Genomic DNA, 24,734 nt, shown 5'->3' with positions numbered 1-24,734 from the left:
AAACATCAATCATTTATTTACATTTATTTATATTTCATATTTCTAAACCTAACATCTCCCTCAAAGAGGTGCTCTGGAATGTGTTCAATAAAATATAACTGTTAAATAAAACAACGTATGTAAATAAACATTATAAATTAAAAATTAGGGTTAAAAATTCAAAATTTTAACAATTAAACATCAAAAGGAGAGGGAAGTCCTAAAATGGCCATTAAGCATTGAATTACTACATGCTGGGGGGGGGCTCTGAAGGAATTATCAGCCCCATAGTGGTGAGATCCTCTCTGCCCCCCATACAAAGCTGCAGAGCCAACATTTGACCCACTTACAAAAGGTCAAGCGTTTGGGGGGTTTCTTCACCTTTGGGGGCAGGCTGTTCCCCAAAGTGGGGGCAGTGGCAGAGAAGCCTCTCTTCCTAGACTATCCCACATCCATTCCATTTGTTATAAAGCCATTTTAAAATATAATGTGTGTATGTATGTATGCAGGTCCTCATTTAGTGATGGTAACTTGGACAAGAGGTTCCATTGTTAAGCAATGCTTAAGTGTAACATTATGGGATTGCATCGCTTAGCAATGGCAATCCCGTCAATCTCCAGTGCCGTTGTTAAGCAAGGATCATGGGTCACAAAGCAAGGAGTCCGAATTACATCCACTTGTTTCAAACTGGAGTTACAATTACCATACAGTGTAAGTAACTTTAATCAGTATCAAAATACTATTTTTGGTAAGAGGCACCCAGCTTGGTGGCACCTTACACTTGCAAGGGGCTGTAAGCTGTGCGTATATGCTAAGGAGGCAAGGAGACTATGTTCAAAAAAATTAATTCAGAAACTGACTTTAATAGCCATACAGTTTGGAATAAAAAGGAAACTTTTATACAATATACCACTGCATTTTTACCTCTGCCATTTTTTGGATTGTCAAATTAAAATCATCCATTTCAAATCTGGAAATTAGTGGAGCCATTTGCTTCTCGTTCTGGATGCTCCCATTAACAACAGGATGTGGGTCAGCATCAAATACCAGCAACCCTCGCCTAGTAAAATCAAAATCCACTGAACGATCTGGAGGCATATACCTAAGCTGTGAAGAACAAGACAAGACATTACCAGAAATTCTAAATACTGTACTTAATAATTAATACAAAATAATAGCACTAGTGAGCATACAGTACTGCTTAAGTAAGATGGAAAAACAACTTTTCTTTCTGGAATATTACTGAATCAAGGAGCAACTGAACATGTCAATATTCACCTTCTTAGTAACCTCAAGAGTATGAAACCCCCTCAAAGAGAATTCTTTTGCAACTAAAATCAAGGTAGAAAAAAAATAATTATCCTGAATTGTTAACATAAGCTGGCACTTAATTGATTCATTCTTATTATGATTTCATGTTCTCTTTTTTTCTTACACAAAAGAACTTTTAAACTCCAGAAAGAATAAACTTCTCAGGATTGGGTTGGTTGTTTGTTTTTTGAATTATATAATTATATAATCCAGCCAATCCAATTGTAAAAAAGTAACAGATAATACAAGGTAGTCCTTGACCACAGCTGAGCCCAAAATTTCTGTTGCTAAGCAAGATATTTGTTAAATGTTAAATGAGTTTTGCCCCATTTTACAGAAGGTCATAAAAGGTGATCCTATTATCTCGGGACACCGCAACCAATATGAGTCAGTTGCTAAGTGTCTGAATTTTGATCACATGACCATGGGGATGCTGCAACTGACATAAGTGTGAAAAACGGTCATGTCACTTTTTTCAGTGACATTATAACTTTGAATGGTCATTAAATGAACTCTTGTAAGTCGAGGACTACTTGCATTGAGATTGATCTTATATACAAGGCCAATTCAGAAATAAACGTCTTTGGTTATCAATGACAGACACTCGCAGATATAGAACTTTTATTGTACATATTAGAAAACTACAACATTTCATTGACATAATCACCATTCAAATTGAGGCATTTGTCATAACGTCTTACAAGATTTGAAATTCCTTAGTAGTAGCTGTTCGGTGCCAAATCTGGGCTATGGATGGGGTGATCAAAACCAACCCAACGGAACTGCTTCAAAAGTTCTTGGGTGCATCTAGCAGTGTGTGGGCAAGCATTATTGTGAAACAACACCACACTGGAAGTCAGCATGTCCCGACACTTGTTATGGATGGCTCGTCTGAGTTTTTGTAACATTTCAAAGTAGACTTCTGAACTGATGATCAGACCATGCTCCATGAACTTCACTAGCAGTACTCCTTTGGCATCTTCAGATTTTGTGGGATTTTCTATGGCATCACTTCCGGCGTGGTGTTGGTTCACCATAATGCTCACCCGCACAGCACTAGACGCACCCAAGAACTTTTGAAGCAGTTCTGTTTGGTTGTTTTTGATCACCCCCCCCCCTTATAGCCCAGATTTGGTGCTGAGTGACTACTACTAAGTAATTTCAAACCTTGTAAGATATTATGACAAGTGCCTTAATCTGAATGGCGATTATGTCAAAAAGTAATGCAATGTTGTAATTTTCTAATGGGCAGGGCTTTTTTTCTCATAAAACGCTCAGAACGGCGTTCCGGCACCTTTTTTTTTTTTGCAAAAAAAAAAGTTCCCTCTACTGGCTTTCAAAAGCTTATTACCAGGGGTAGACAATCTTGGCTCTTTTTTTATGACTCATGGACTTTAACTCCCAGAAATCCTGAGCCAGCCATGCTGAGGGGAAAGGGAGAGGTTTCCAAGCTGAGCTTGGAATTATTCCAAAATAATTTCTGGTGGTATTATCTGTACATTAAAATTCTGTTTAGTCACAATCTTTCACTTTTCACATTCTGGATAAGCAGTGGTCATGTATCCTAGCAAAAGAAGTTACATATGTGCATAAGCGTAGTCAGTAGCATATGCCTTTTTAAAAATATCAAGCATGCAAAGAAACAAAAATAAGTCCAAAATATCTGTATTACATCCAGAAATGCTAACTTTGCAACCAATATTTCTCATCCATAACTATGGCACCCTAAGGATACCTGCATACATGCAAATGCTTCTTTGGGATCAGTAATGCAGCAGGGATTGCTTTTTCCTTCCAGTAACAGATTGCTGGGAAATACCAAACATGGCCTTGAGAATTCCAATGTTTGTGGTTGGAAAGAGGCCTAGAAATGCCAGCACAAATACATCACACTTGCTGAACGTGCACACACAACTAATTACAATCTTCAATTATATGTGATATATCTAAAATGAGATGGGCTGCCTCAACTGTAACTTGCAAACCATTCTGTTTTGCAGCAAAACAATCCAGGACAAGCTGATCAGCAGAGCTTAAAGAGGACTCATTAACACAATTTTTGGGAAGGAAAGAAACAGAAGGTCAGTTTAACATCTTCCAGTTGATGTTATGTTATGTAACATCTTCTGGGAGTTGAGGTCCACGAGTCATAAAAGAGCCAAGGTTGCCTACGCCTGGCCTATTGGCTTTTGAAAGCCAATAGGAATTGATGCTGAGCATGCCAAAAGACCCGGCCGGCAAACGTTGCACAGGCAAGTTGTCTGCAGCGAAGGAAGGAACTTTGCACCCCTCCCTGCTGCCCAACTACACCATCTCAACTAGGTAAGTAAGATATTATTTGCAAATAGGATGGCAATATACAATGTAGGCTGCATTTACACCAGGGCTTTTCAACCTTTTCAGAAATTGTACCACTTTTAGGACATGACAATATTCAAGCACCACCAGTGCTTAACAAGGTGTCAAAAACTTGACTAAAAAAAGGGGGGGTATTTTGGTTTGATTGGTTAGATTCATTTATCGTTATAGAAATGGCTAGTTTCTATTATAGAAAAGCAAAAAGTTGAGGTTCAATGTTAATGCTTCCTTCTACTCCTGCAACAGAGGAAGTCAGAAGTCAGTGCCTTTTCTTTTTCCCTTCTCCCCCTCACTTTTCCCTTTTTCTCTCACCCTTCGCTCGCAAAAGCCCCCCCACTCACTCACACTTTGCTCACAAAAGCCTCCAGTCGCTCTCACTCACTCCTCCGTCTCTTTCAAAGGCACCTCGTTCAGTCTCTCCCCCACTCACTCCATCTCTTTCAAAGGGCTATTGCTCGCTCGCTCGCTCACTTACTGCCCCGTCGCTTCCAAATGCCATTTGCTTGTTCACTCACTCACTTACTGCCCCATCGCTTCCAAACGCCATTTGCTCATTCACACACTCACTTACTGCCCCGACGCTTCCAAACGCCATTTGCTCATTCACTCACTCACTTACTGCCCCATCAGTTCCAAACGCTTCCAAACGTCACTTACTCGCTCACTCATGTTAGGTTCGAATAGACGATCACACCGTGAGGTTTAATGCAAGAACGTTTATTAACACAAGCATAAGTCAACTGGCAATTAACCGTTTAACTCCCCCTTATATAGTCAGCTACATTCAAACAGTGGCCAATCCCCAGCCCGGAAACTCCTGCCTAAATTGCATCAGCCAATAATTGCACTCAGAGCTTCCCGCTTCCAGAAAGGCCTCTTTTAATAAATCTACAGACACAACACCCCTTCCCCCCCACTAATGTTATTTATTAACATAGTCTCTCAGATATGATGGTGGCTTGTGAACCCTGGTAGGGTATCTATTACTCTTGTTGGCAACCGTCTCATTTGCTGTCTGGCTATTGGCACTTGTCCCAGATGTTTGGGCCAAGGGCTCTGAAGACACAATGTTAGTATTCTGTTGTTGTTGAGTTTGTTGTTGTTCTGGACCTCTATGAGATGCACTTGAGCTACCCATTGGAATCAACTCCCAGTCATCATTGCCCAGCTGCGGCACTGCGTTAGGTAGCCTGGTTTGTGTTTCAACTCCACCCTCACCGTCCCTGGTAATTGTTGAGCTCAGGTGGTCGGGATTGAGTATGACATCTTGAGCCTGTGTGTATTGGCCCACATCATTTTTTACAGTATCACTTTCTGGGGCCCTTTTCCGTAATTGGTCAATATGTCTCTTAATTACTCTATTCCCTTCCCCCTCAATAGAATAAGACAATGGCCCCGTGACATCAATGACCACTCCCGGTACCCATTTGTCTCCCGGACCATAGTTCCTGGCCCACACTAAGTCACCAATGTTGAGAGACCGGGTTGGTATTGCCGCCTCAGCTTCTGTGGGTAGTCTGTCAGGGTGAAGTCTGTCCAGCTTTGTTGTTAATCTTCTTCCCCACCTCATCTTAGCTGGGCTCTTCCCTGTGGCTGTGCAGGGTGTGGTATGCTGTGACAGAAGGAATTGTGCCAATCTCTGTTGCCAGTTGCCGCGGATGATGCGTTTCAGAGCATCTTTTGTTGTTCGGACGTTGCGTTCAGCCAAGCCATTGGTGGACGGGTGAAAGGGTGCCGAAGTCGTGTGCCTAATCCAATTGGCCTTGAGGAAATCCTGAAATTCAGCAGAGGTGAATTGGGGCCCATTGTCAGAGACAATCACGTCAGGTAACCCATGGGTGGCAAAGAGGCCCCTTAATACCTGAATTGTTTTAGCTGATGACATGGTTTTAACAGGCACAACCTCCAACCACCGGGAAAAGCTGTCTACCACAACTAGGAATGTTAGGCCTTGAAATGGGCCTGCGAAATCAATATGGATACGTGACCATGGATTCCTAGCCGCCTCCCATTTGTGTGTAGTAATGTGAGCCTGTTCCGGCCTAGATCGTTGACATAGGTAACAACCAGCTACGCACTCTTCAATTGCAGTGTCTAACCCAGGCCACCACAAATGGCTTCTAGCTAGAGCCTTCATGCGTACTATTCCTGGGTGACCATCATGTAATTCAGCTAATACTGACTTCCTATGAATCTCAGGAATCACCACTCGGCTGCCCCACAACAAACATCCCAAATGAGATGATAATTCATCTTTTCTCCTAAAATAAGGTGTGAAGTTAGGGTCTGGATTCTTATTGGGCCATCCCCCCTGAACCCATGCTGAAATTCTGTTAAGTGTTAGGTCTTTTTTAGTGGCTATGGCAATGTCCTTTGCAGTTAATGGGCACTCAGGTATTTCATGTAATGATAGAATATGGCCCACTGGAGCAGGATCCCTCTCAGTGTCAGTTAGAGGCAACCTGCTTAAGGCATCTGCATGGCCCATTTCCTTGCCCGGTCTATGTTTTAGGGAGAACGAGTATGCTGAGAGGAATATGGACCACCTAAGCATCCTAGGGGACATGATCTGAGGTGTCTGCTTATCCGTGGTGAATAATCCCAATAAGGGTTTGTGGTCAGTGTAAATGGTAAAGTTCCTACCATAAAGGTAATCATGGAACTTTTTTACACCTGCCACTATTGCTAAAGCTTCCCTGTCAATTTGGGCATAATTTCTTTCGGCTTTTATAAGTGTTCTTGAATAATAAGCAATTGGCTTTTGTTGACCCTTGTCATCCATGTGGCTAATGACAGCACCCACACCATAGGGTGAAGCATCACACGCTAAATAAATTGGTTTATTTTCAATAAAGTGTGTAACAGTGGAATGGCTAGACAAAATGTCCTTCAACGTTTGAAAACTGATTCTATGTTTTTCCTGCCATTGCCAAGGGTTTTTCTTTTCTAAGAGTCTATGTAATGGTTCAGCTATGGCAGCCTTATGTGGTAAAAATGTATGATAAAAATTGACTAATCCTAAAAAGGCTTGTAATTCAGCCTTATTCTTTGGTTCAGGTGCCAATTTAATTGCTTTAATTTTTTCAGTTGTTGGGTGAATGCCCTTCTCATCAATTCTAAACCCTAAAAATTCTGTTGATTTAACTCCTATAAAACATTTTTCCCTTTTTAATTTAAGTCCTGCAGCTCTAAATTTCCCCAGTACCTGTTCCAGCCGGTCAGCTAAAATTTCTTCAGTTTTTCCAGCAATCAGGACATCATCAAAGTAAGGGCATACACCAGGTATGCCCTTTAAGGTCCTCTCCATCACCTCTTGAAAGATGCCTGGAGCTGCTGCAATTCCAAATTGAAGCCTGTGAACTCGAAACGCCCCCTTGTGGGTTACAATCGTTTGGGCCTCGGCGGCTTCCTTAGACACGGTAAGCTGTAAGTACGCCTGCGCCAAGTCGAGCTTGGCAAAGATGGCGCCGTCCTGGATCGTCGTGAGGACCTGCTTTACCGTTGGGACCGGGTAAGCGTGTTTTTTCATTCCTAAATTTAGAGTGGCCTTATAATTGGCACAAATCCTCACATCCCCATTAGGTTTAAGGGGTGTGACGATTGGTGTCTCCCACAGGCCTCCCTCGACCGGTTCAAGTACGCCTTGGCCTACAAGCTTATCAAGCTCGGCCTCGATTTTTTGTTTGAGGGCAAAAGGCACCCTCCGGGCCTTTAATCTAATCGGCTTTACAGCAGGGTCCAAATTAAAATTAATGGGGGGGCCTTTATATTTGCCTAAAGATCCATCAAATACGTCTGCGAATTCATCGCAAACAGATTTGAGGGTCTTACTTTGAATTGTATTTTTTCCCCCTACCCAAATTCCTAAAGCAGGGAACCAATTAAGGCCTACTAAACTAGTCCTTTGGCCCTCAGTTAATAACAGGTCCAATGATCCATTGAACCCCTTATAACTAACCCTAATGGAGATTTTTCCCTTAATGATTATGGGGGATTTTTGGAAATCGGCTAGCTGGATTCCTGTCGGTTTAAGCGGAATTTTGTGACCACTTTCCCGTTCAATGTACTTCAGGGTTTCGCATGAAATTATTGATACTGAGGCCCCTGAGTCTACCTCCATTTTGCAGGGTATTCCTTGCAACTGGACTACGATTTTTAATTTAGGCCTCAGTATGTGATTTATTTTTTGTTGTCTTATGTGGTTGACTCTCGCCCCCTCCCCGCGGTTGGATTGTTGTGCCCTAGGTCTAGGGGTCTCTATGCCATGCTCCCGGGGGGTTACCTTACCTTCGGCCCAGACGTCCAATTCATGGATTCGGTTGTCTCGCGTCCGGTTGCGGCAAATGGCCTTGATGTGGCCGGTCTTCCCACACGATCTGCATTTTGCTGTGCGGAATCTGCATGTTGATCTGGGGTGGTTGCCCCCACAGCTACCACATCTGGTGTCCTGGTCTCTAGATCTGGGCAGGCTGTCTCATGGTACTCTTTGCGCTGCTTGAGGTTGTTGTCTTCGGGCCTGGTCAGGAGCTTCGGTCCGCGGTGGTCTGGCTGCCATCTTGCCAAATCGTCTGGAGATCTCAGCTATGTCGGCCTCCCATTGCTGGTCCACCTCCCCGCTGTCCACATGGCTTTCTAGGTTGATTTCGGCTGCAGAGCCCATGCTGTTTCAGGGGGGGGTCTCACGTTCCAGTTGATTCATACGTTCATAACTCATCGAGGACTTCCTGCAGATCTCCCGTGGGCTTAGCGATGATTCGATTTTGTAGATTCTCGTCCTGCAAGCCGAGCACCACTCAATCTCGGATCCGGATCTCGAGGTTGTCATATTTGCACCTCAAAGCCGCCTCTCTAACCGCTGCCACGAATTGTGTAATCGATTCGCCAGGTCTTTGATTCCTTCTTTCAAAAATCCGTCTCCAAAATAATTCGGACCTTTTTGGCGTGAAGTGTACCTTCAATTTTGCCAACAAGTCTGCATATGAGACGCTGGAGACCGGCAGCGGTTGGCACAGGCCGACGGCAATCCGATACACAGGCGTCCCACTAATGGTCAGAAGAGCCGCGGCTTTCTTTCTGTCGTCCGTAATGCCGTTTACTAACAGGAACCCTTCAACCTGGCCTACATATTCTTCCCAGTCTTCTGGAAATCGCGGGTCAAACTCTTTCAATGAGCCGACTTGTGCCATTGTGAATTTTTATTTTGGCAGTGTTGTACTTCGGTTGACTGCGTTCGAATTTTTCCGCCTCGCGCACAGCTGATTCCGCCATTCCTTCACCGATCTGTCGTCTATCCCACCTTCGTCGCCAATTGTTAGGTTCGAATAGACGATCACACCGTGAGGTTTAATGCAAGAACGTTTATTAACACAAGCATAAGTCAACTGGCAATTAACCGTTTAACTCCCCCTTATATAGTCAGCTACATTCAAACAGTGGCCAATCCCCAGCCCGGAAACTCCCGCCTAAATTGCATCAGCCAATAATTGCACTCAGAGCTTCCCGCTTCCAGAAAGGCCCCTTTTAATAAATCTACAGACACAACAACTCACTTACTGCATTTGGAAGTGACGGGCAGTAAGTGAATGAGTGCCAGTGCTGGAGGCCATCAGCTGTTTGGCGCCGTAGACCACTGCCATGAGGAATACAGCTCTGGGTCGGGTTTTGGAGCAGCTCCAGGTGGAGGCTCAGCACAGGCCGCGGAGTGGCAACTGCAGGGAGGGGAATCCCCACGGCGGCTGTGGTGAGGGGAATCCCCGCAGCATGTGGCTCTGAGCCGCAGGGGCAGGGGTGCAAAGGACGGGCGGCAACGTCGGAGCAAGACACCAGCATCGCTCCCAGTGACAGCATCTCTGAGTTCCAGCACTTTTTTTTAGAAAAAAAGCACTGCTAATGGGTATAATAAAAGTTCTGTACCTGCGAGTGTCTGTCACTGATAACCGAATGTAAGTTTATTTCCGAATTACCTTCGTATTTTCTCAGAAGGAAAAAATCACTGATCACAGTGATTTGCATCTTCATTTTCAAAGACAGAAAAAATCACAACAATACACAAAACTTCTTTTAATGTTCAAGAGCAAATCTTCAGTGCCTCTTCATTCTGCTCCTGTCCACACATATCACACATTTTGGAACCAGAGGCCTTTGGATTAGAAGCTGGAAGACCATAAACTCTAATCCTGCTTTAAGCACAGAAACCACTTTGATTCCTTTGGGTGACTTTCTCTCAGCCACAGGAAGATGGCTTCTGAAAATGTTGTCAACAAAACTGCATGGACTCGTCTATATGGTCACCAAGAATCAAGACTAACTCAAAGGTTTAAAAAAGAGGTAGAGCTAACAGAATATCTGAAACATCATGTATACTTTGGGTAGCATTTCTTTTCTAGATTTTATATCAGAGACATTTCTGGCTCCAAGATTTAGGCACTTTGCTTTTAAAAACTGACAAGAAAAATGGCACTATAATGATTTATAAGTTTTTAAAGAAATGGTGTGCACCAGGGGTTAATGATACTGTAAAAGGAACTAAACTGCAACCATATATGTTTTAATAACATGTTACTCCCTAAAGCTTTCTTACCAGGTTGGAATATAAGCCCATATAAATAAAAAGTGTCTTGTAATTCTGAATCAAATAAAATACAGCTTAAACACATTTTAGCATAGGAGTTTCCACAGAAGTCACAAAACCAGACTCTATTGTAGACTGTTGAGACAAGAATACAGTCTTTATGATAGTTATTAACTAAAGTGATGTAATGCTTTAGGGAATGTTAGGTGAAGACTGGAGATGATCCAGATAAATATATCTCCAAAATTACACTGGCAGCTGCTATAGATAATACTGTAAGATTTTATATATAATGGGAGACTATTCTGGAAAAGATAATCAAACAATGAATCAGCGAACACCTAGAGGCAAACAAAGTCATTACTAAAACCCAACATGGGTCGTGCCAGACAAATCTTACTGCATTCTTTGACCAAGTGACAAAATTAGTGGACCAGAGGAATTCTGTGGATATAATTTACTTGGACTTCAGTAAGGCATTTGATAAAGTAGATCACAACCTACTACTTGATAAGATAGAAAAATGTGGGTTAGATAGCATCACCACCAGATGGATTCGTAGCTGGCTGACTGGCCGTACTCAGCGTGTGGTCCTCAATGGAACTGCATCTACATGGAGGGAAGTGTGTAGTGGGGTGCCTCAGGGTTCTGTTCTAGGGCCCAGTGCTCTTCAACATCTTCATCAATGATTTGGACAAGGGGATAGATGGGGAACTCATCAAATTTGCAGACGACACCAAGCTGGCAGGAATAGCCAACACTCCAGAAGTTATGCTTAAGAATAGATACAGGAGGATCTGGACAGACTTGAACATTGGCGCTATCTAACAAAATGAAATTCAATGGTGAAAAAAATAAGCTTCTACATTTAGGCAAGAAAAACCAAATAATACAGGTATAGTTCCTTGCTCAGTAGTAGTAACTGTGAGAGAGATCTTGGAGTCCTAGTGGACAGTCACTTAAATATGAGCCAGCAGTGTGCTGCAGCTGTCAAAAAAGTCAACACAGTACTAGGCTGCATTAACAGAGGGACAGAATTAAGATCACATGAAGTATTAATACCACTTTACAATGCCTTGGTAAGGCCACACTTAGAATACTGCATCCAGTTTTGGTCACCGCGATGTAAAAAAGATGTTGAGACTCTAGAAAGAGTACAAAGAAGAGCAACAAAGATGATTAGGGCACTGGAGGCTAAAACATATAAGGAACGGCTGCTAGTTTAGTGAAAAGAAGTACTAGGGGTGACATGATAGCAGTATTCCAATATCTCAGGGGTTGCCACAAAGAAGAGGGAGTCAAGCTCTTCTCCAAAGCACCTGAAGGCAGGACCAGAAGCAACAGATGGAAACTAATCAAGGAGAGAAGCAACCTGAACTAAGGAGAAACTTCCTGACAGTTAGAACAATTAACCAGTGGAACAACCTGCCTCCAGAAGCGGTGAATGTTCCAACACTGTAAGTTTTTAAGAAGAGACTGGACAGCCATTTGTCTGTTGCTGTTGTTGTTGTTATTATTATTACTTTGCCCCAAATTGGGGTGCTACTATTAGGGCAATAAAAGAAATATAAGATTCTTATATGAAAGCCAACTTGTTTTTATTCAAACTTGGAGGTAGAATCTGTCTCACAATTGCTATTAAAATGTCCATTGCACACCCAATGGTGATCAAGTTTCATATTTCACTAATTGCCAATGTGGCCAGAAGGCTGTTATTCTTCTCCTGGCTGATTATTTTTCATAAGCCTCTAATAAGATTGCAAAATTCTTATCAATAACTGCAGCTGTTAAAAGCCTTCTGGTTCCTCCTTTGTGCTATTAACTATTACCTCCTTATTGCATTAGAATTTTCCTGTAATTTACATTTTTTTTCTTTGATAATTATTGTATTACATGCTGGTTTTTCATTATTTTTGGTCTTGGACCATTTATACATTTTTTTATTTGATTTTTGGCTGTTCCTTATCTTAAACCAAGCCTTATTCCACAGCAATGTTTATACCAATGTGATTGAGGAGGCAAATCATGTAAGATCCTTCTGAGAAAATCAGGATATAAATATAATAAATAAACCCTGATCTAATTCTTAGTGCTTTTTAAAAAAATAATATTCTTATTTTTAACCATCAAAAGTGTTTAGGTCTGCAACGCATTTTCACACAAAAGTAATGTAGGTAATCTTTGACTTATGACTACTATTGGGACCAAAATCTTAGTGACTGAGCAAAGCAGTTGTTAAGTGAGATAATGTGACTGCTTTGTTCAATGACTGCAATCCCAGTTGTGGTCATTAAGTAATTTCCCAGATTCTTGAGTGGAACATGCATGGAAGGAAACTGTTTTGATGGACTGTCTCAAAGGAGTTTGGATTTTCTGGATCTGAGTTCCATTTCTGTTCCCCTTGGTAGCTCCTCTCGGTAGGCCACACCATCAGCCAGGCCCCAGAGATGAGAGGGAGTCCTCTCAGCAAACAAGAGCAGTTTGCAATCTTCCTTGCTGGCTTCCCAATTGACTTTGGCAGTAAAGATTACAAATGTGATCACATGATCATGGGGTACTTGGCAATCAGTTGCAAGTGGGAACAAGTACCCAGATCATAATCACAGAACTGAAGGGGGGGGCACAACATTTTATGACAGCTAGAAGTGCTTTATGGGCTAAAAAAAACCTTTCCAAACCTGTCTTAACTTTGAACTAACCAGTCATAAGTTAAGGACTATTTGTACAAGTATCACTCTTCCCTGATTTGCCACATAAAATTTGTCATGAGCGGTACACTCTTCTAAAAGGTCAACAATTATGCTGGATGTGGAGTTTTAACAGACCAGAATAACAAGGTTGGAAGGGACCTTGGAGGTCTTCTAGTCCAACCCCTTGCTCAGGCAGGAGAACCTATACCATTCCAGATAAATGACTGTCAAAGCTCTTCTTAAAAACCTCCACTGATGGAGCATCCATAACTTCTAAAGGCAAGCCATTCCACTTATTGTTTGGGAGATTGGGGAAGTTAAGGTGAATACATTTCAAAGTCATCAAGGTTGAGAAAGTCTAGATAAAGTGGCAGGTAGAGAAAGCAGAATGTTGCTGAACTTCAATTACATTAGTTCTCTCCATCTTTTTTTCTTCTTCCTCCATTTGGAGTTTAAAATCATCATGTCTGATAAAAAGCTTTTAGAAACTCAGAACCCTGCCCACTATTTGTATAACTTCAGCTAATTCAATCAAATGACTTAATAATGAATTACAGGAAGGAGAAAAGATGCAGTATATGCAGTGGTGGGATTCAGCCAGTTTGCACCACGTCATCAGAACCGGTAGCTAATTTTTTGTTGCCCAGACCCAGAATGGACTTCCAGAAGCGGCATCCACACAGAGAACAGGTTGTTCACATATCTGAATCCCACCAGTGAATATAGAAATAGGAATAGGAATAGGAATAGGAATAGGAATAGGAATAGGAATAGGAATAGGAATAGAAATAGAGTAGAGTAGAGTAGAAAATTAGTGGAGTGGAGTGGAGTGGAGTGGAGTGGAGTGGAGTGGAACGGAACAGAACAGAACAGAACAGAATAGAATAATTTATTGGCCAAGTGTGATTGGACACATAAGGAATTTGTCCCTGGTACAAAGCTCTCAATGTACATACAAACAACAAAGTGATAAGTCATCTTGGTGTGACTTCTTCCCAACAAACATTACTACTACTTCAAAATTTTCTTGAAAACATAACCAATCAGCATCCATCCGATCTTTCTATTGTATTACTTACTTGTTCTTTCAGCTGCTTTATTGACTGCTGAAGAGTCAGCACGTGGTTGAATAAAGGGTTCTTAAGAGTATTGTACAGAAAAACCAGATTATCACTCTGCGAGCTGTCTCCTTTCTCATGAAGTTTCATTAGTAGACGCTCCAGAATCCTGAGGATCTGCTGCTTATCTGTTGGATTCCCCCCAAAACATCATAACAATTCATTAAAAGAAACTACTTAAGATAATTGTTAATGTTTCAACATGTGACAAGATGATTTCAGACACACTTACCTGCAATTGGATTTTCTGGCATCCTGGCTTATCTGCACTGTAGATTCAATATAGCCTAAATTTTAGAACAAAGATGCAGATTAAGCTTCAGTTTTCAGCATATCTTACTCTGAAGAACTTAAATGGCAAGCACACATTTACATACACATATGCCTGTTTAGACATTACTGCCATATTAAAGGGTACAGAAAGAAGGGCATATTATACTTCTTTCTGTACCCATTTAATGTGGCAATAATAACTCTAAACAAATATAGGAGATGTGTGTAAAAGTATTACCGTGGGTTTAGAGAACATTTCAATCTTACAATGAGCAACACGGTTATTTAAATATATCTCTCCCTCGACTTACATTTAGTGACCAACAGCACTGAAAAAAGTGACTTATGGCCATTGCAACATCCCCGTGATCCTGTGATCAAAATTTTGATACTTGGCAACTGGCATGTGTGTATGAGGGCTGCAGTGTCCCAGGAGTTATTTGATCGCCTTTTGCGCCCTTCCGACAAACAAAGTCAATGGGAAGCCTGATTCACTTAACAACTGTGTTACTCACTTAACTGTGGCAAGAAAGGTAGTGAAATGGGGCAAAACTCACTTAAAACTGCCTTGCTTAGCAACAGAAAGTTTGGGGTCAATTGTGTTCATAAATCGAGGACTACCTGCCCTGTGTTGCCACACACAGAGATGTAGACCAATACAAAAAGGTTCCCATCACGTTGTCCTGCTATTATTTAACTTAATATTACTTTCATATCCATACTATTTTGTAATATGTATAAACTGTGCATTACGACCAATAAATTCATACCAAGATAAAGAGAAGCCATGCTAACAAAATTTGTATTTTATCCTTGGCTTCCCATGTTGAATGCAGAATTCCCTCTCAGCTATAGATATATCTGAATAAATCAGTTCAGGTTTATAATGGAGAATTTACATTGCACTGTATTCAGGAGCATTTTTTGTTCATATTTATGTTTATGTTTATATTAAGCCACCATGTTATGTTTACTTAGCATGATGGGTGTAAGAATAAAATCGGGATTTGCATTCCATATTTCCCATCACCCTCAGCTAAAACTAAAACCTCCTGCATGAATCAACAATTTAATAGAATTGTTTAGAACTGTAATTTTAAATTATTATCATTTTCCAACTAGGGAGTCCTTGCTCTGTTATATAGTGAAAACAAACCTATGTCATATATGCTTAAATATAAAGCCTCCTTAAGTCTACCTTAAATCTTAGTTATCTCATGGATACATCCATGTATCTTCTTCCAGATGTTCTTTCAACTTGCCAGTCCAGTTTACAATTCCAGTACTAACCCAGGCCCAACCCTCCTTACTTTTGGAGCATACGGAAGATTGAGTTTTTTTAAAAAAAGTCTCACCAAATGGAAATCCTTAGGCTGCAACCGTGCGCCAATTAAGAATAAAATCCTGCAGACTTCAAATAAGATTGCTTTCGGATAGGCACGTAACATTGGCTGACATCATTGAGAACTAAGGAATAGAATCAGTCACATACAAGTTAAATAAGTCACACTGTGTTTATTTAATGGTATTTGCTGATGATTATTAGTATGCCTATTCAGAAACTGTACTGAGTTTACTCCCTGGATAGGTATGTGTTTTATTACATCACAATCTCAAGTTTCTTCATTTGGACTGGGCCTCTGTGTATTAATACATACATATGCATGACAGGCTTTTTAAAATTTGACCACACTTGCGAACTCACTGCGATTTCTCAGGCATACAGTGACCTTGGAATTGCAAAAGTCTTCTCTCCAACTCTGCTTTTGGGATTAGGTAAATTCCTAGTTGTAAATTCAGCAACAGGAGAAACTGGAAATTCTAAGATATTATATCAATCATCCTCTAAGTCCTCTTCTGTTTTGAAGCATCCTTACACAACAGATACTACATTAAAAAAGCCTTCTTGGATAATAACGTTCTACTTGTCCCGGTATGTCCAGATTTAAGTAGAACATTGAAAGAATCCCTTCTTTTATTTTTTAAAAAATAATACTGAAATTTTGTTTTATTTGTTTTAGACTGGGAGATAAAAATGCGCTCTGAAGCAAATCTATGTTAATATTGATTTCATAATGAAGCTACCTTGAATTAGTACTGTACTTAATTTCCAAAGTGGAAAAAAAAAGCTATTCTAAAAAGAATGCCTTTTCCATTCCTCTTTTCTTCCACATGTTCTTTGCTATTCAGTACATAAAAATTTACACTTAAGCGAATTAGGGTTACTCTTATAAAAGTAATCATGGCTACATTTGACTAATGCCATCACACTTTCTAGGCAGCTCCTATCTGGTCAAAATTCTCCTTGACATCTGCCCCATTAAAAACAGAGGAAATGGAGAAGGCAGCATCTCTTTGCAACAGTTTTTACCTTATTTGCTATGGGGCATTCCCAATTTTGCAGCCCTCCAAATGTGTACAAACGTCAGGTTCCAGAATTCAACAGCCAGCATAGCCAGCCTTCCTTCCTTCCTTCCTTCCTTCCTTCCTTCCTTCCTTCCTTCCTTCCTTCCTTCCTTCCTTCCTTCCCTCCCTCCCTCCCTCCCTCCCTTCCTCCCTTCCTTCCTTTCTCTTTTTTAGAATTCTGGAAATCGAATTGCATAACTCTGGGGTTCCTCCACACAGAGGAATACCAAACCCTGAGGTTCTCCTTCAATGACTGTGGGTTGTTTAGCCCAAAAACAGCTGGTCAAGGATCAACAGAGATTCCCCAAGGAAGGAGCTCCCTCTTCTTACTTTCACTTTTGGGTTTACCAGCAAGGTTACCAGCAAGGAAAGAGCACCCAAGCCAGCCGAGATCCAAGCCCAGCCTCTAATCCAGACATGTCAAACACAAGGCCCGGGGCCCGGATCCGGCCCGCGAAGTGGTTCCATGCGGCCCGCGAAGCCATCCTGGAAACAGTGAGGGAACGGCCCCCACTGCCTTGGCCCTGGCCCAGAGACCCTCCTTCTGCCAGAGACCCTCAGATCTGTCCCACTCCTGCCCAGGCCCCCATAGGCACCCTTGATGCCAATAATGTAGAGCTGGCCATGCCCACCCAGTAGGCCATACGCACTCTAGCCACGCCCACCCAGTAGGCCACACCCACCCTGGCCACACCCACCTGGCCCCGAGGGCAACCACAATGCTGATGTGGCCCTCAGTGAAATTGAGTTTGACACCCCTGCTCTAATCAAAGGTCAGCGCTGTTGGATCGTTGGCAGCTCAGACCCTGCACAACCACCACAACCAACTGCTGCCGTTTAACGTTTACGGCCAAGCTGAAAATATCCCGTCACGCCTGTACTTTGCCCAACTTAGCCTTAGGGGCTTTTAAGCTGTTCGCTCAGGTTTTCAGCCCGGGCGCCTTTCCAAATCAGCGGCCCCCTTTGCCCAGATCAGGAGACGGGCAAAGTCCCACGAGGAAATCCAGTCGGATTCCCAGCATCTATAAGGGGCAACCCGGCTGGGATCTAAGCAGATCTAGCTCTGCACGCCTCCGAAGAAAAAACCTACCGCGAGGGAGGGAGGGAGGGACACCCCACCACGACAGCTCAGCAGACTCGCCCACCCGAAGCGCAACAAGTTCTCCCCAAGTCTATTTTTTTTTTTCTTTTCCATTACGCTTCCAGCCTTCAGGAAGTGGGCGGCGGGCGCAAGGCAAAAGCCCGACTGGCTGCACCTTCCAGCCACTTGCCCGCCGCTTCCTCTCCCAGCCACAGGGTCGACCGACCGTGACTGCTCGGAGACCAGAAGGCGGCCCGGAGCGCTCACGGATCGTCAGAACGGCTTACCTGCTCGGCTGGGGGCGAGACCTGTCGCTGGGCGATCCTGGCTTGTTCTTACCTGGGCGGAAGCGAGAGTTTCGTTTTACCCGCACCTCTCCTTGCAACACAGGAAGCCGGCAGCGAGGGGGAGCCGCTGGGCGCTGAAGCAAAACAAGCCAGGCTCCGGCCGGGATCAGAGGGGACGAGGCGAGAGATCAGCTGCCGCCGCGGGGCAAGAAGCTGGGGGGGGGGGTCGCTGAGGTCGCGGAGTGATCTCCGGGATGGTGGTGGGCTTAGTTTCGGGGCAAAAGGCTCGGATCCTTACCTAAGTATACGGAGAAGGGCGGATTCAAGGAACAAGTGAAATAACGAGTGGGAAGGGGAATTGGCCATCGTCGCAGGAGGGGCTGGGTGGCAATGTTTAATGTATTTTTAATTTTTAATTTTAATTTATTGCACAGATGATTTGAATTTTATTTTTATCTTAATTTCTGTACTCATTATATGTTTTGTTGTTAGCCGCCCTGAGTCCTTCGGGAGATAGGGCGGGATATAAATCCCATTAATAAATAAATAAATAAATGGGGTTGGGTCGTGGGAACGTTGGCGTCGGGGACAATCAAAGGAGGGAGACTCCGACTCCCGTGGATTTTCATTAGTTGTAAATGGGGAAGAGGTTGGTAAGCAAACCCCTCACGCGCCGAGGAGCCTTGTTTGTGAAACCAGCAGCAAGTCAAGCTCAAGCCCAATATTCAGACATTATAAGACAGCAGCTGTTTTGCTGCATACACTTGATTTTAAAATTTAAAATTCTGGGAGTCTACCTCTGTGAAGATCTGACCTGGAAAGTTAATACAACCCAGGTGGCCAGAAAGGCCCAACAGAGGCTTCACTTTCTCAGGGTCTTGCGGAAGAACAGGGTAGAGCAACGGCTAATGACCCTCTTTTACTGGTCTACTATAGAGAGCGTCCTCTAGTACTGTATTGTGGTTTAGTATGCTGGTCTGACAGCCGCAGATAGGGTGGTGAGCACAGCATAAGACACTGTGGGCTGTCCCCTGACACCATTGGATGACATCGCCAGGGCTCACTGCCTTGGAAGAGTGAGGAAAATTCTCAGGGATGACTCACACCCTGGACGGCATCTCTTTATTCTCCTACCATTGGATAGGAGATACAGAAGTATAGCCAGCTGTACCAACAGGCTGAAGAACAGCTTTTATCCATGGGCTTTTAGGCTTTTGAACGGGAAATAGTTTTATAAACTTTATGCATGATTGACTTGCGAGGCCGGTGTGTAGTGCAATTAGCTCACATGGTGTAATAAGATGGAAGGTTTGTGTCACTGTGAGTTGGGGGTGGGGGCACGAAGGGAGGCTCAGCCAATCTCAATGTATACATGGTTGTACTTTGACAATAAAGGTTCATTCATTATAGGTAATGGAATTGCATAGAAATGGGAATGGATGCATCTCTTTTAAGAGAAGAAATGGCCTTTGGATGACCTTAAATAGCTGTGGGAAAATAGCTTTTTCCTTTCCAAAAAAGAACATCAACCAAAAATAAGGTTTTTTTGTTGTTTTTTAAATGAAGGCGGTATAGATAATATGTAAATTGTTGGCTTCATGAAATGACAATCGGGATTTTTTTTTCTTTCTCTATTATATTTCCCTCTCTGCTTATATTGTACCCACTATATATGGGATTTAAAAGCAATCACTTATGTGCGAATCATACATATAAAATTGCTACACAACATTTGGGAAAAGCTATTCTTATGTCAAGGCTGATTTCATGTCTAGAAAGACTTGTTGCAAAATATGAAGGCAACAAGGGATAAGCCTATGTTACTGGTCAAAAATTAACTCTTAACAACCCCTATTATGTTTAAAACATAATAGGGACTAAGCATTATGTCAACACATTTCTTTGGCATCCAAGAGTTTCTGGATTCATTTAGTTTCTGGATCCCTTCAGTGCTAGGATACCTGCCAAGAACTAAAGATCAACTGCAGAGGTTGTTCTCTAGATGCCCCACCAAATAAGATCTAGCATCTCAGTTTACAAATGACCATAGCAAAACAGTTTATGGATTTCTTGGTGCTAAGTGATAGAATCATGTACATATATAACTTCATTGTGTGATTGGTTGACTTTACCTCAGACTGTAATCTTTGAAGGCTTTCAGAAATGTTATTACAGGTAGTCCTTGACTTATGACCACAATTGAGTCCAACATTTCTGTTACTAAGGGAGACATTTGTTAAGCGGGGTTTGCCCCACTTTATAACCTTTCTTGCCACAGTTAAGTGAATCACTGCAGTTGTTAAGTTAGTAATACAGTTGATAAGTGAATCTGGCTTCCCCATTGATTTTACTTTTCAGAAGGTCGCAAAAGGGGATCATATGACCCCGGGACACTGCATCTGTCATAAATATGAGTCAGTTGCCAGGTGTCTGAATTTTGATCACGTGACCATGGGGTTGCTGCAACGGTTGTAAGTGTGAAAAAATGGTCATAAGTCACTTTTTTCAGTGCTGTCGTAACTTTGAATGGTCACTAAATGAACTGTTGTAAGTCAAAGACTACCTATATTTGCTATGGTGGCTACTTTCTCATTGTTAACTGTTGTAAAGCCATCTTGTGTCCACATTCCATCAGATTTCATCTCCACACAACACAAATTGTATATATTCTACTTACAAATCAAGACTGGAGATTACTCCATATCTCCTCTTTTAGAGGAATGTTTTAAGAGAGACAGAAGTTGCTGGCCAAATTTCTTCTTGACCTCAGGTTTAATTTGGACTATGGAGGGATGTTTTTTTCAAGTAACAAATTGACCCATATTCCCAGGGATCATCAATTCTCAACAGGAAAAGGAAAAGGTTAGCTAATAATATACTGTAACATAAGGTTGTTTTCTTTATCTTCATGTGTTTAAAGTGTGATATTTAGTATGTTATTGTTTCTATACAAGCACTGTGTGTTTTGTAACTTGAACCTTCAATACAGTCCAGCAGAGCTATATATGAGAAAGAGTAGATTGGGGTCATTTTGTGGTGGGCCAGAGATTCTAATTTTGGGTCCACAGTTCTTTCAAGATATCCCAAAGGTGCTTTTTCAAAAGGCAGCTGGACTTTTTGTGTTTTTTCCCCCTTGAAGACGTTTTACTTCTCATCCAAGAAGCTTCTTCAGTGTCAGCTTCAGAATCGAAGGAGCTTCTTGGACGAGAAGCGAAATGTCTTCAAGAAAAAACAAAGAAAGTCCAGTTTGCCTTTTGAAAAAGCACCTTTGAGACAAGCGTGACCTGGATGACTGAGAATCTCCATAGCCACTCTTTTAAGATATCTGATCTGAACAACTACATATAGTTTTATCTCTTTTGATACTGTTTTGTTTGTGACCAGATAAAAATACAAAAAAGCAATATAAAATAAAAAAATACATGTTTTTCTTTCCCCCCCCCACGTATTAAAGTGTGGTTTTATCTACCTCTTATGAAATGTGCCTATCCACAGAGGTGGTAAGAAGGAGCTGGTTCTGTTAGCCAAATGCTTCAGTGCCATAAGCTTGGACAGTAGCAGTATAGAAGTTATTTTTTCTTTTTCTTTTAATGTGCTAGGAAATAACACAGAAAGTGGGAGACCTAGTTCCCTGGCTCACCAAGTGAGGCACATCCTGGAAAATAGACAGTATCAGTAGTCCTGGATTAACAACCATTCTGTGACTGAACTTGCCACAGCGCTGAACCGGTGGTACTAATGACTGGTTCTTGAAGTGCTGGCTGTTGCAGTGCCCCTGCACTACGTGACTGCGATTTGGGCACTCAAGCCAGATTTTCAACCATTGCAGCATCCTATGGTCACTTTATTGTGATTGCAAGGTTCCCTGCAGTCTTCTCTCAAGCAAAGTCATGGGAAAGCCAGTAGGAAAAATCAAGCCATGGTCCCATGAGGTCCTTGCTTAACGACAATTGCCGGAGACTGCTGGAACAGTTGTTGCAAAGTGGCGCGTTCAAGTGACATTGCTCTCGTTGACGGCATTACTTAGCAATGGAAATTCTGTTTCCAAATCCAGTCATTAAGCAAGGACTATCAATAGGGACGTGGTGGCTCAGTGGATTGGGACGCTGAGCTTGTCGATCAGAAGGTCGGCAGTTTGGCGGGTCAAATCCCGAGTGCCGCGTAACAGAGTGAGCGCCTGTTACTCGTCCCAGCTTCTGCCAACCTAGCAGTTCGAAAGCACGTAAAAATGCAAGTAGAAAAATAGGGACCACTACGGTGGGAAGGTAACAGCGTTCCGTGCGCCTCTGGCGTCTAGTCATGCCGGCCACATGACCACGGAGACGTCCTCGGACAAGCGCTGGCTCTTCGGCTTTGAAACGGAGATGAGCACCGGCCCCTAGAGTTGGAAACGACTAGCACGCATGTGCGGGGGAACCTTTACCTTTACCTTATCAATAGCTGCAATAACTACTGAACTAACTGTGTCAAAGATAATAGAGGACCTAGACTGCAAAGACCCAGAAGATTACTGGGAGAAGAGACCTCCATTCATTTACCTACAAGCTCGATCCTGCCATTGCAATCACAGAGAATCTCTTTTATTTAGAGTATTTCCTCAGCTGTTGTTTTTCTTTTTCTTTCATGTTATTGTATTGTTTTGAAATGCTGTGAACCATGCAGAATTGTTATGAGATGGGATGCTGTATAAATGGAAGAAAAGAAATAATTTGTTGCTTTTTATTTTTCTACCACTTTATCTCTTATTTTAAAAACCCAGATCCTTTGGGGTTTGGGTTGTAGGTAAACATTATTGATAAATAACAGAGACATTAGGAAGCAAAGCAGCTTCATCGCTTTTGAAAATCAAGAATTTTTGTGGATCAAGCTATTAAAAGATACGCAAACCAAGTGAATCAATCCGTTCAAAATTTATTTTTGAGATCACGTAATTGTCATTTTCTTTACATGATGAAGTTTCAATAAATGAGAATATTGATTTGTTACTGAAACTACGGGCTTGGCTTAATGACAACAGGATGTGGAAAATTACACGAAGCTTCTATTCAGACAATAATGCAGCTAAGAAAAAATCAAATCACATTTTGGTTTAATATTGTACGGGTTAGGTATCTTTGCTAAAGAATATGTTGTAAGATAATAGATGGAAAGGTATGGAAATGAGCTTTATGTTCACCCACAATGCCATAAAAGCTTTCCTGGAAGAGGCGAAATGACAGTAACAAACATCATAATAATGCCTGGTCACCAATTCTCCCAAACGCATGTGCGACATGGGACGTTTGATCTTATCCAAAGACTGACTGAATCACTATCGGGTAATAATAAAGTAGATCTTTGTCATGAATAGACACAGGCAATGTTTATATTTCTATCAATTGTTATTATAGTGATGTTTTTAATTTTCTGGTTCTCAGGGCTGCTTTGGTGAGTTGGGCAGCTTAACACGCTGAATAAAATCAATCAAAGGGTGATCTTACTTAGGTATCTGCTTGCTGGAATAACCCCTAGTAGTCATTAAAAAAATCAAAAAATCTCCAAACTCAGAGCCCAGTCAAAAAAAGAACAAGGTGCTAGGATGACCCAATCTCTAAAATTATAGTAAATTAAATGGATGTTGAACAAGGTTGTATTTTTGTTCCTCCATTATCCGGTTTTTCATTTGAACTGTTCTGTATACAGGCTTTATCAAGCAACAAACTTCCTTGCCAAGTAGTAACACAGAGACCCACCTTGTACTGTTACACACAAAGGCTGTTATTCTTTCAGAGTCTCAGGCAGACCTTGAGAAAACCCACCTAACATTAGCCAGTTTCTGCCACCAAGAAAAAAACTTGTAATTAACTCTATAAAAACAAAGATGGCCCTATTTACCAAAACATGTTGCAGTTGCCAATATAAATGCCGCATCAACAGCATCCAAATAGAACAAATTAAGTTCTTTAAATATTCATCCCCTAAATGATAACAAATTCACAAGGTTTTATCCAATGCACAAATACTATAATTAACTGTAAGCCATAAAGGTAACAATTTGGTCTCAGTAGCAGTTAAATTGTTTAGAACTAGGATAATGTCAATTCTGCTTTATGGTATACAAGCCTATCCTTACAAAGACTTAAAGGCTTTAGATTCAGCCTAGCTAAATGTGTGAGAATTATTCTCCATCCCCCTTGATTTATCCATCATGCTCATAATAAGATTTCAACTAGGATCTATTTTTATAGTGGCGTGCATAAGAATATATTATCTAACATATTAGATGAAACTACAATTGAAGAGTGATTCAGTGCTTAATTCATTCTTATAAATTTTAGACAACCATTGCTAATGATTGTCTGTCTTTAGCCTCTCGACTCAAAGACTATGAATAAAGAAAACTATATCTTGAATTAAATAAGGTGTTCCCAGTCTTGATCTACACCCTGGAAGATCTAAGACTCCAAATTCTGTGTCAGGGAATAATCTCTTTGCTATTGCAAAATACTTTTTTTTTTCCAGTGAAAAAGCTGGTAGAAGGATGACTTGAAGTTTCTCCCCAGATTACTACTACAGATGCTCAGATATATCCATAAAATTATAACACAGATCCTGTTGCATTGTTCAGTCTTGAATGGTGAACTGCAGTTATATCCGCTCCTTGTTAAGCATGATCCAAAT

The 24,734-nt window shown here is 41.7% G+C and overlaps 1 protein-coding gene across 1 annotated transcript in view; it reads right to left on the bottom strand.

The window, feature by feature from the left end:
- Positions 1-18,147, bottom strand: part of PATJ (PATJ crumbs cell polarity complex component) — a 168,411-nt gene extending 150,264 nt beyond the window's left edge. Inside the window, exons 1-5 of the mRNA XM_083359895.1 lie at positions 18,075-18,147; positions 15,656-15,767; positions 14,260-14,314; positions 13,989-14,155; positions 904-1,086 (exon numbers count right to left, since the gene is read on the bottom strand). Of these exons, the coding sequence (XP_083216021.1) occupies positions 904-1,086; positions 13,989-14,155; positions 14,260-14,281 (372 nt within the window). The 5' untranslated portion in view covers positions 14,282-14,314; positions 15,656-15,767; positions 18,075-18,147. The remainder of the gene's footprint in view (positions 1-903; positions 1,087-13,988; positions 14,156-14,259; positions 14,315-15,655; positions 15,768-18,074) is intronic.
- Between the last annotated feature and the right edge of the window lie 6,587 nt (positions 18,148-24,734).

The sequence above is a fragment of the Vipera ursinii genome (assembly GCF_947247035.1).
Source record: "Vipera ursinii genome assembly, chromosome: 3".
Taxonomy (NCBI): Eukaryota; Metazoa; Chordata; class Lepidosauria; order Squamata; family Viperidae; genus Vipera; species Vipera ursinii.
Note: the sequence above shows the minus strand (reverse complement) of the source record. Positions and strands in the feature narration are given on the sequence as shown.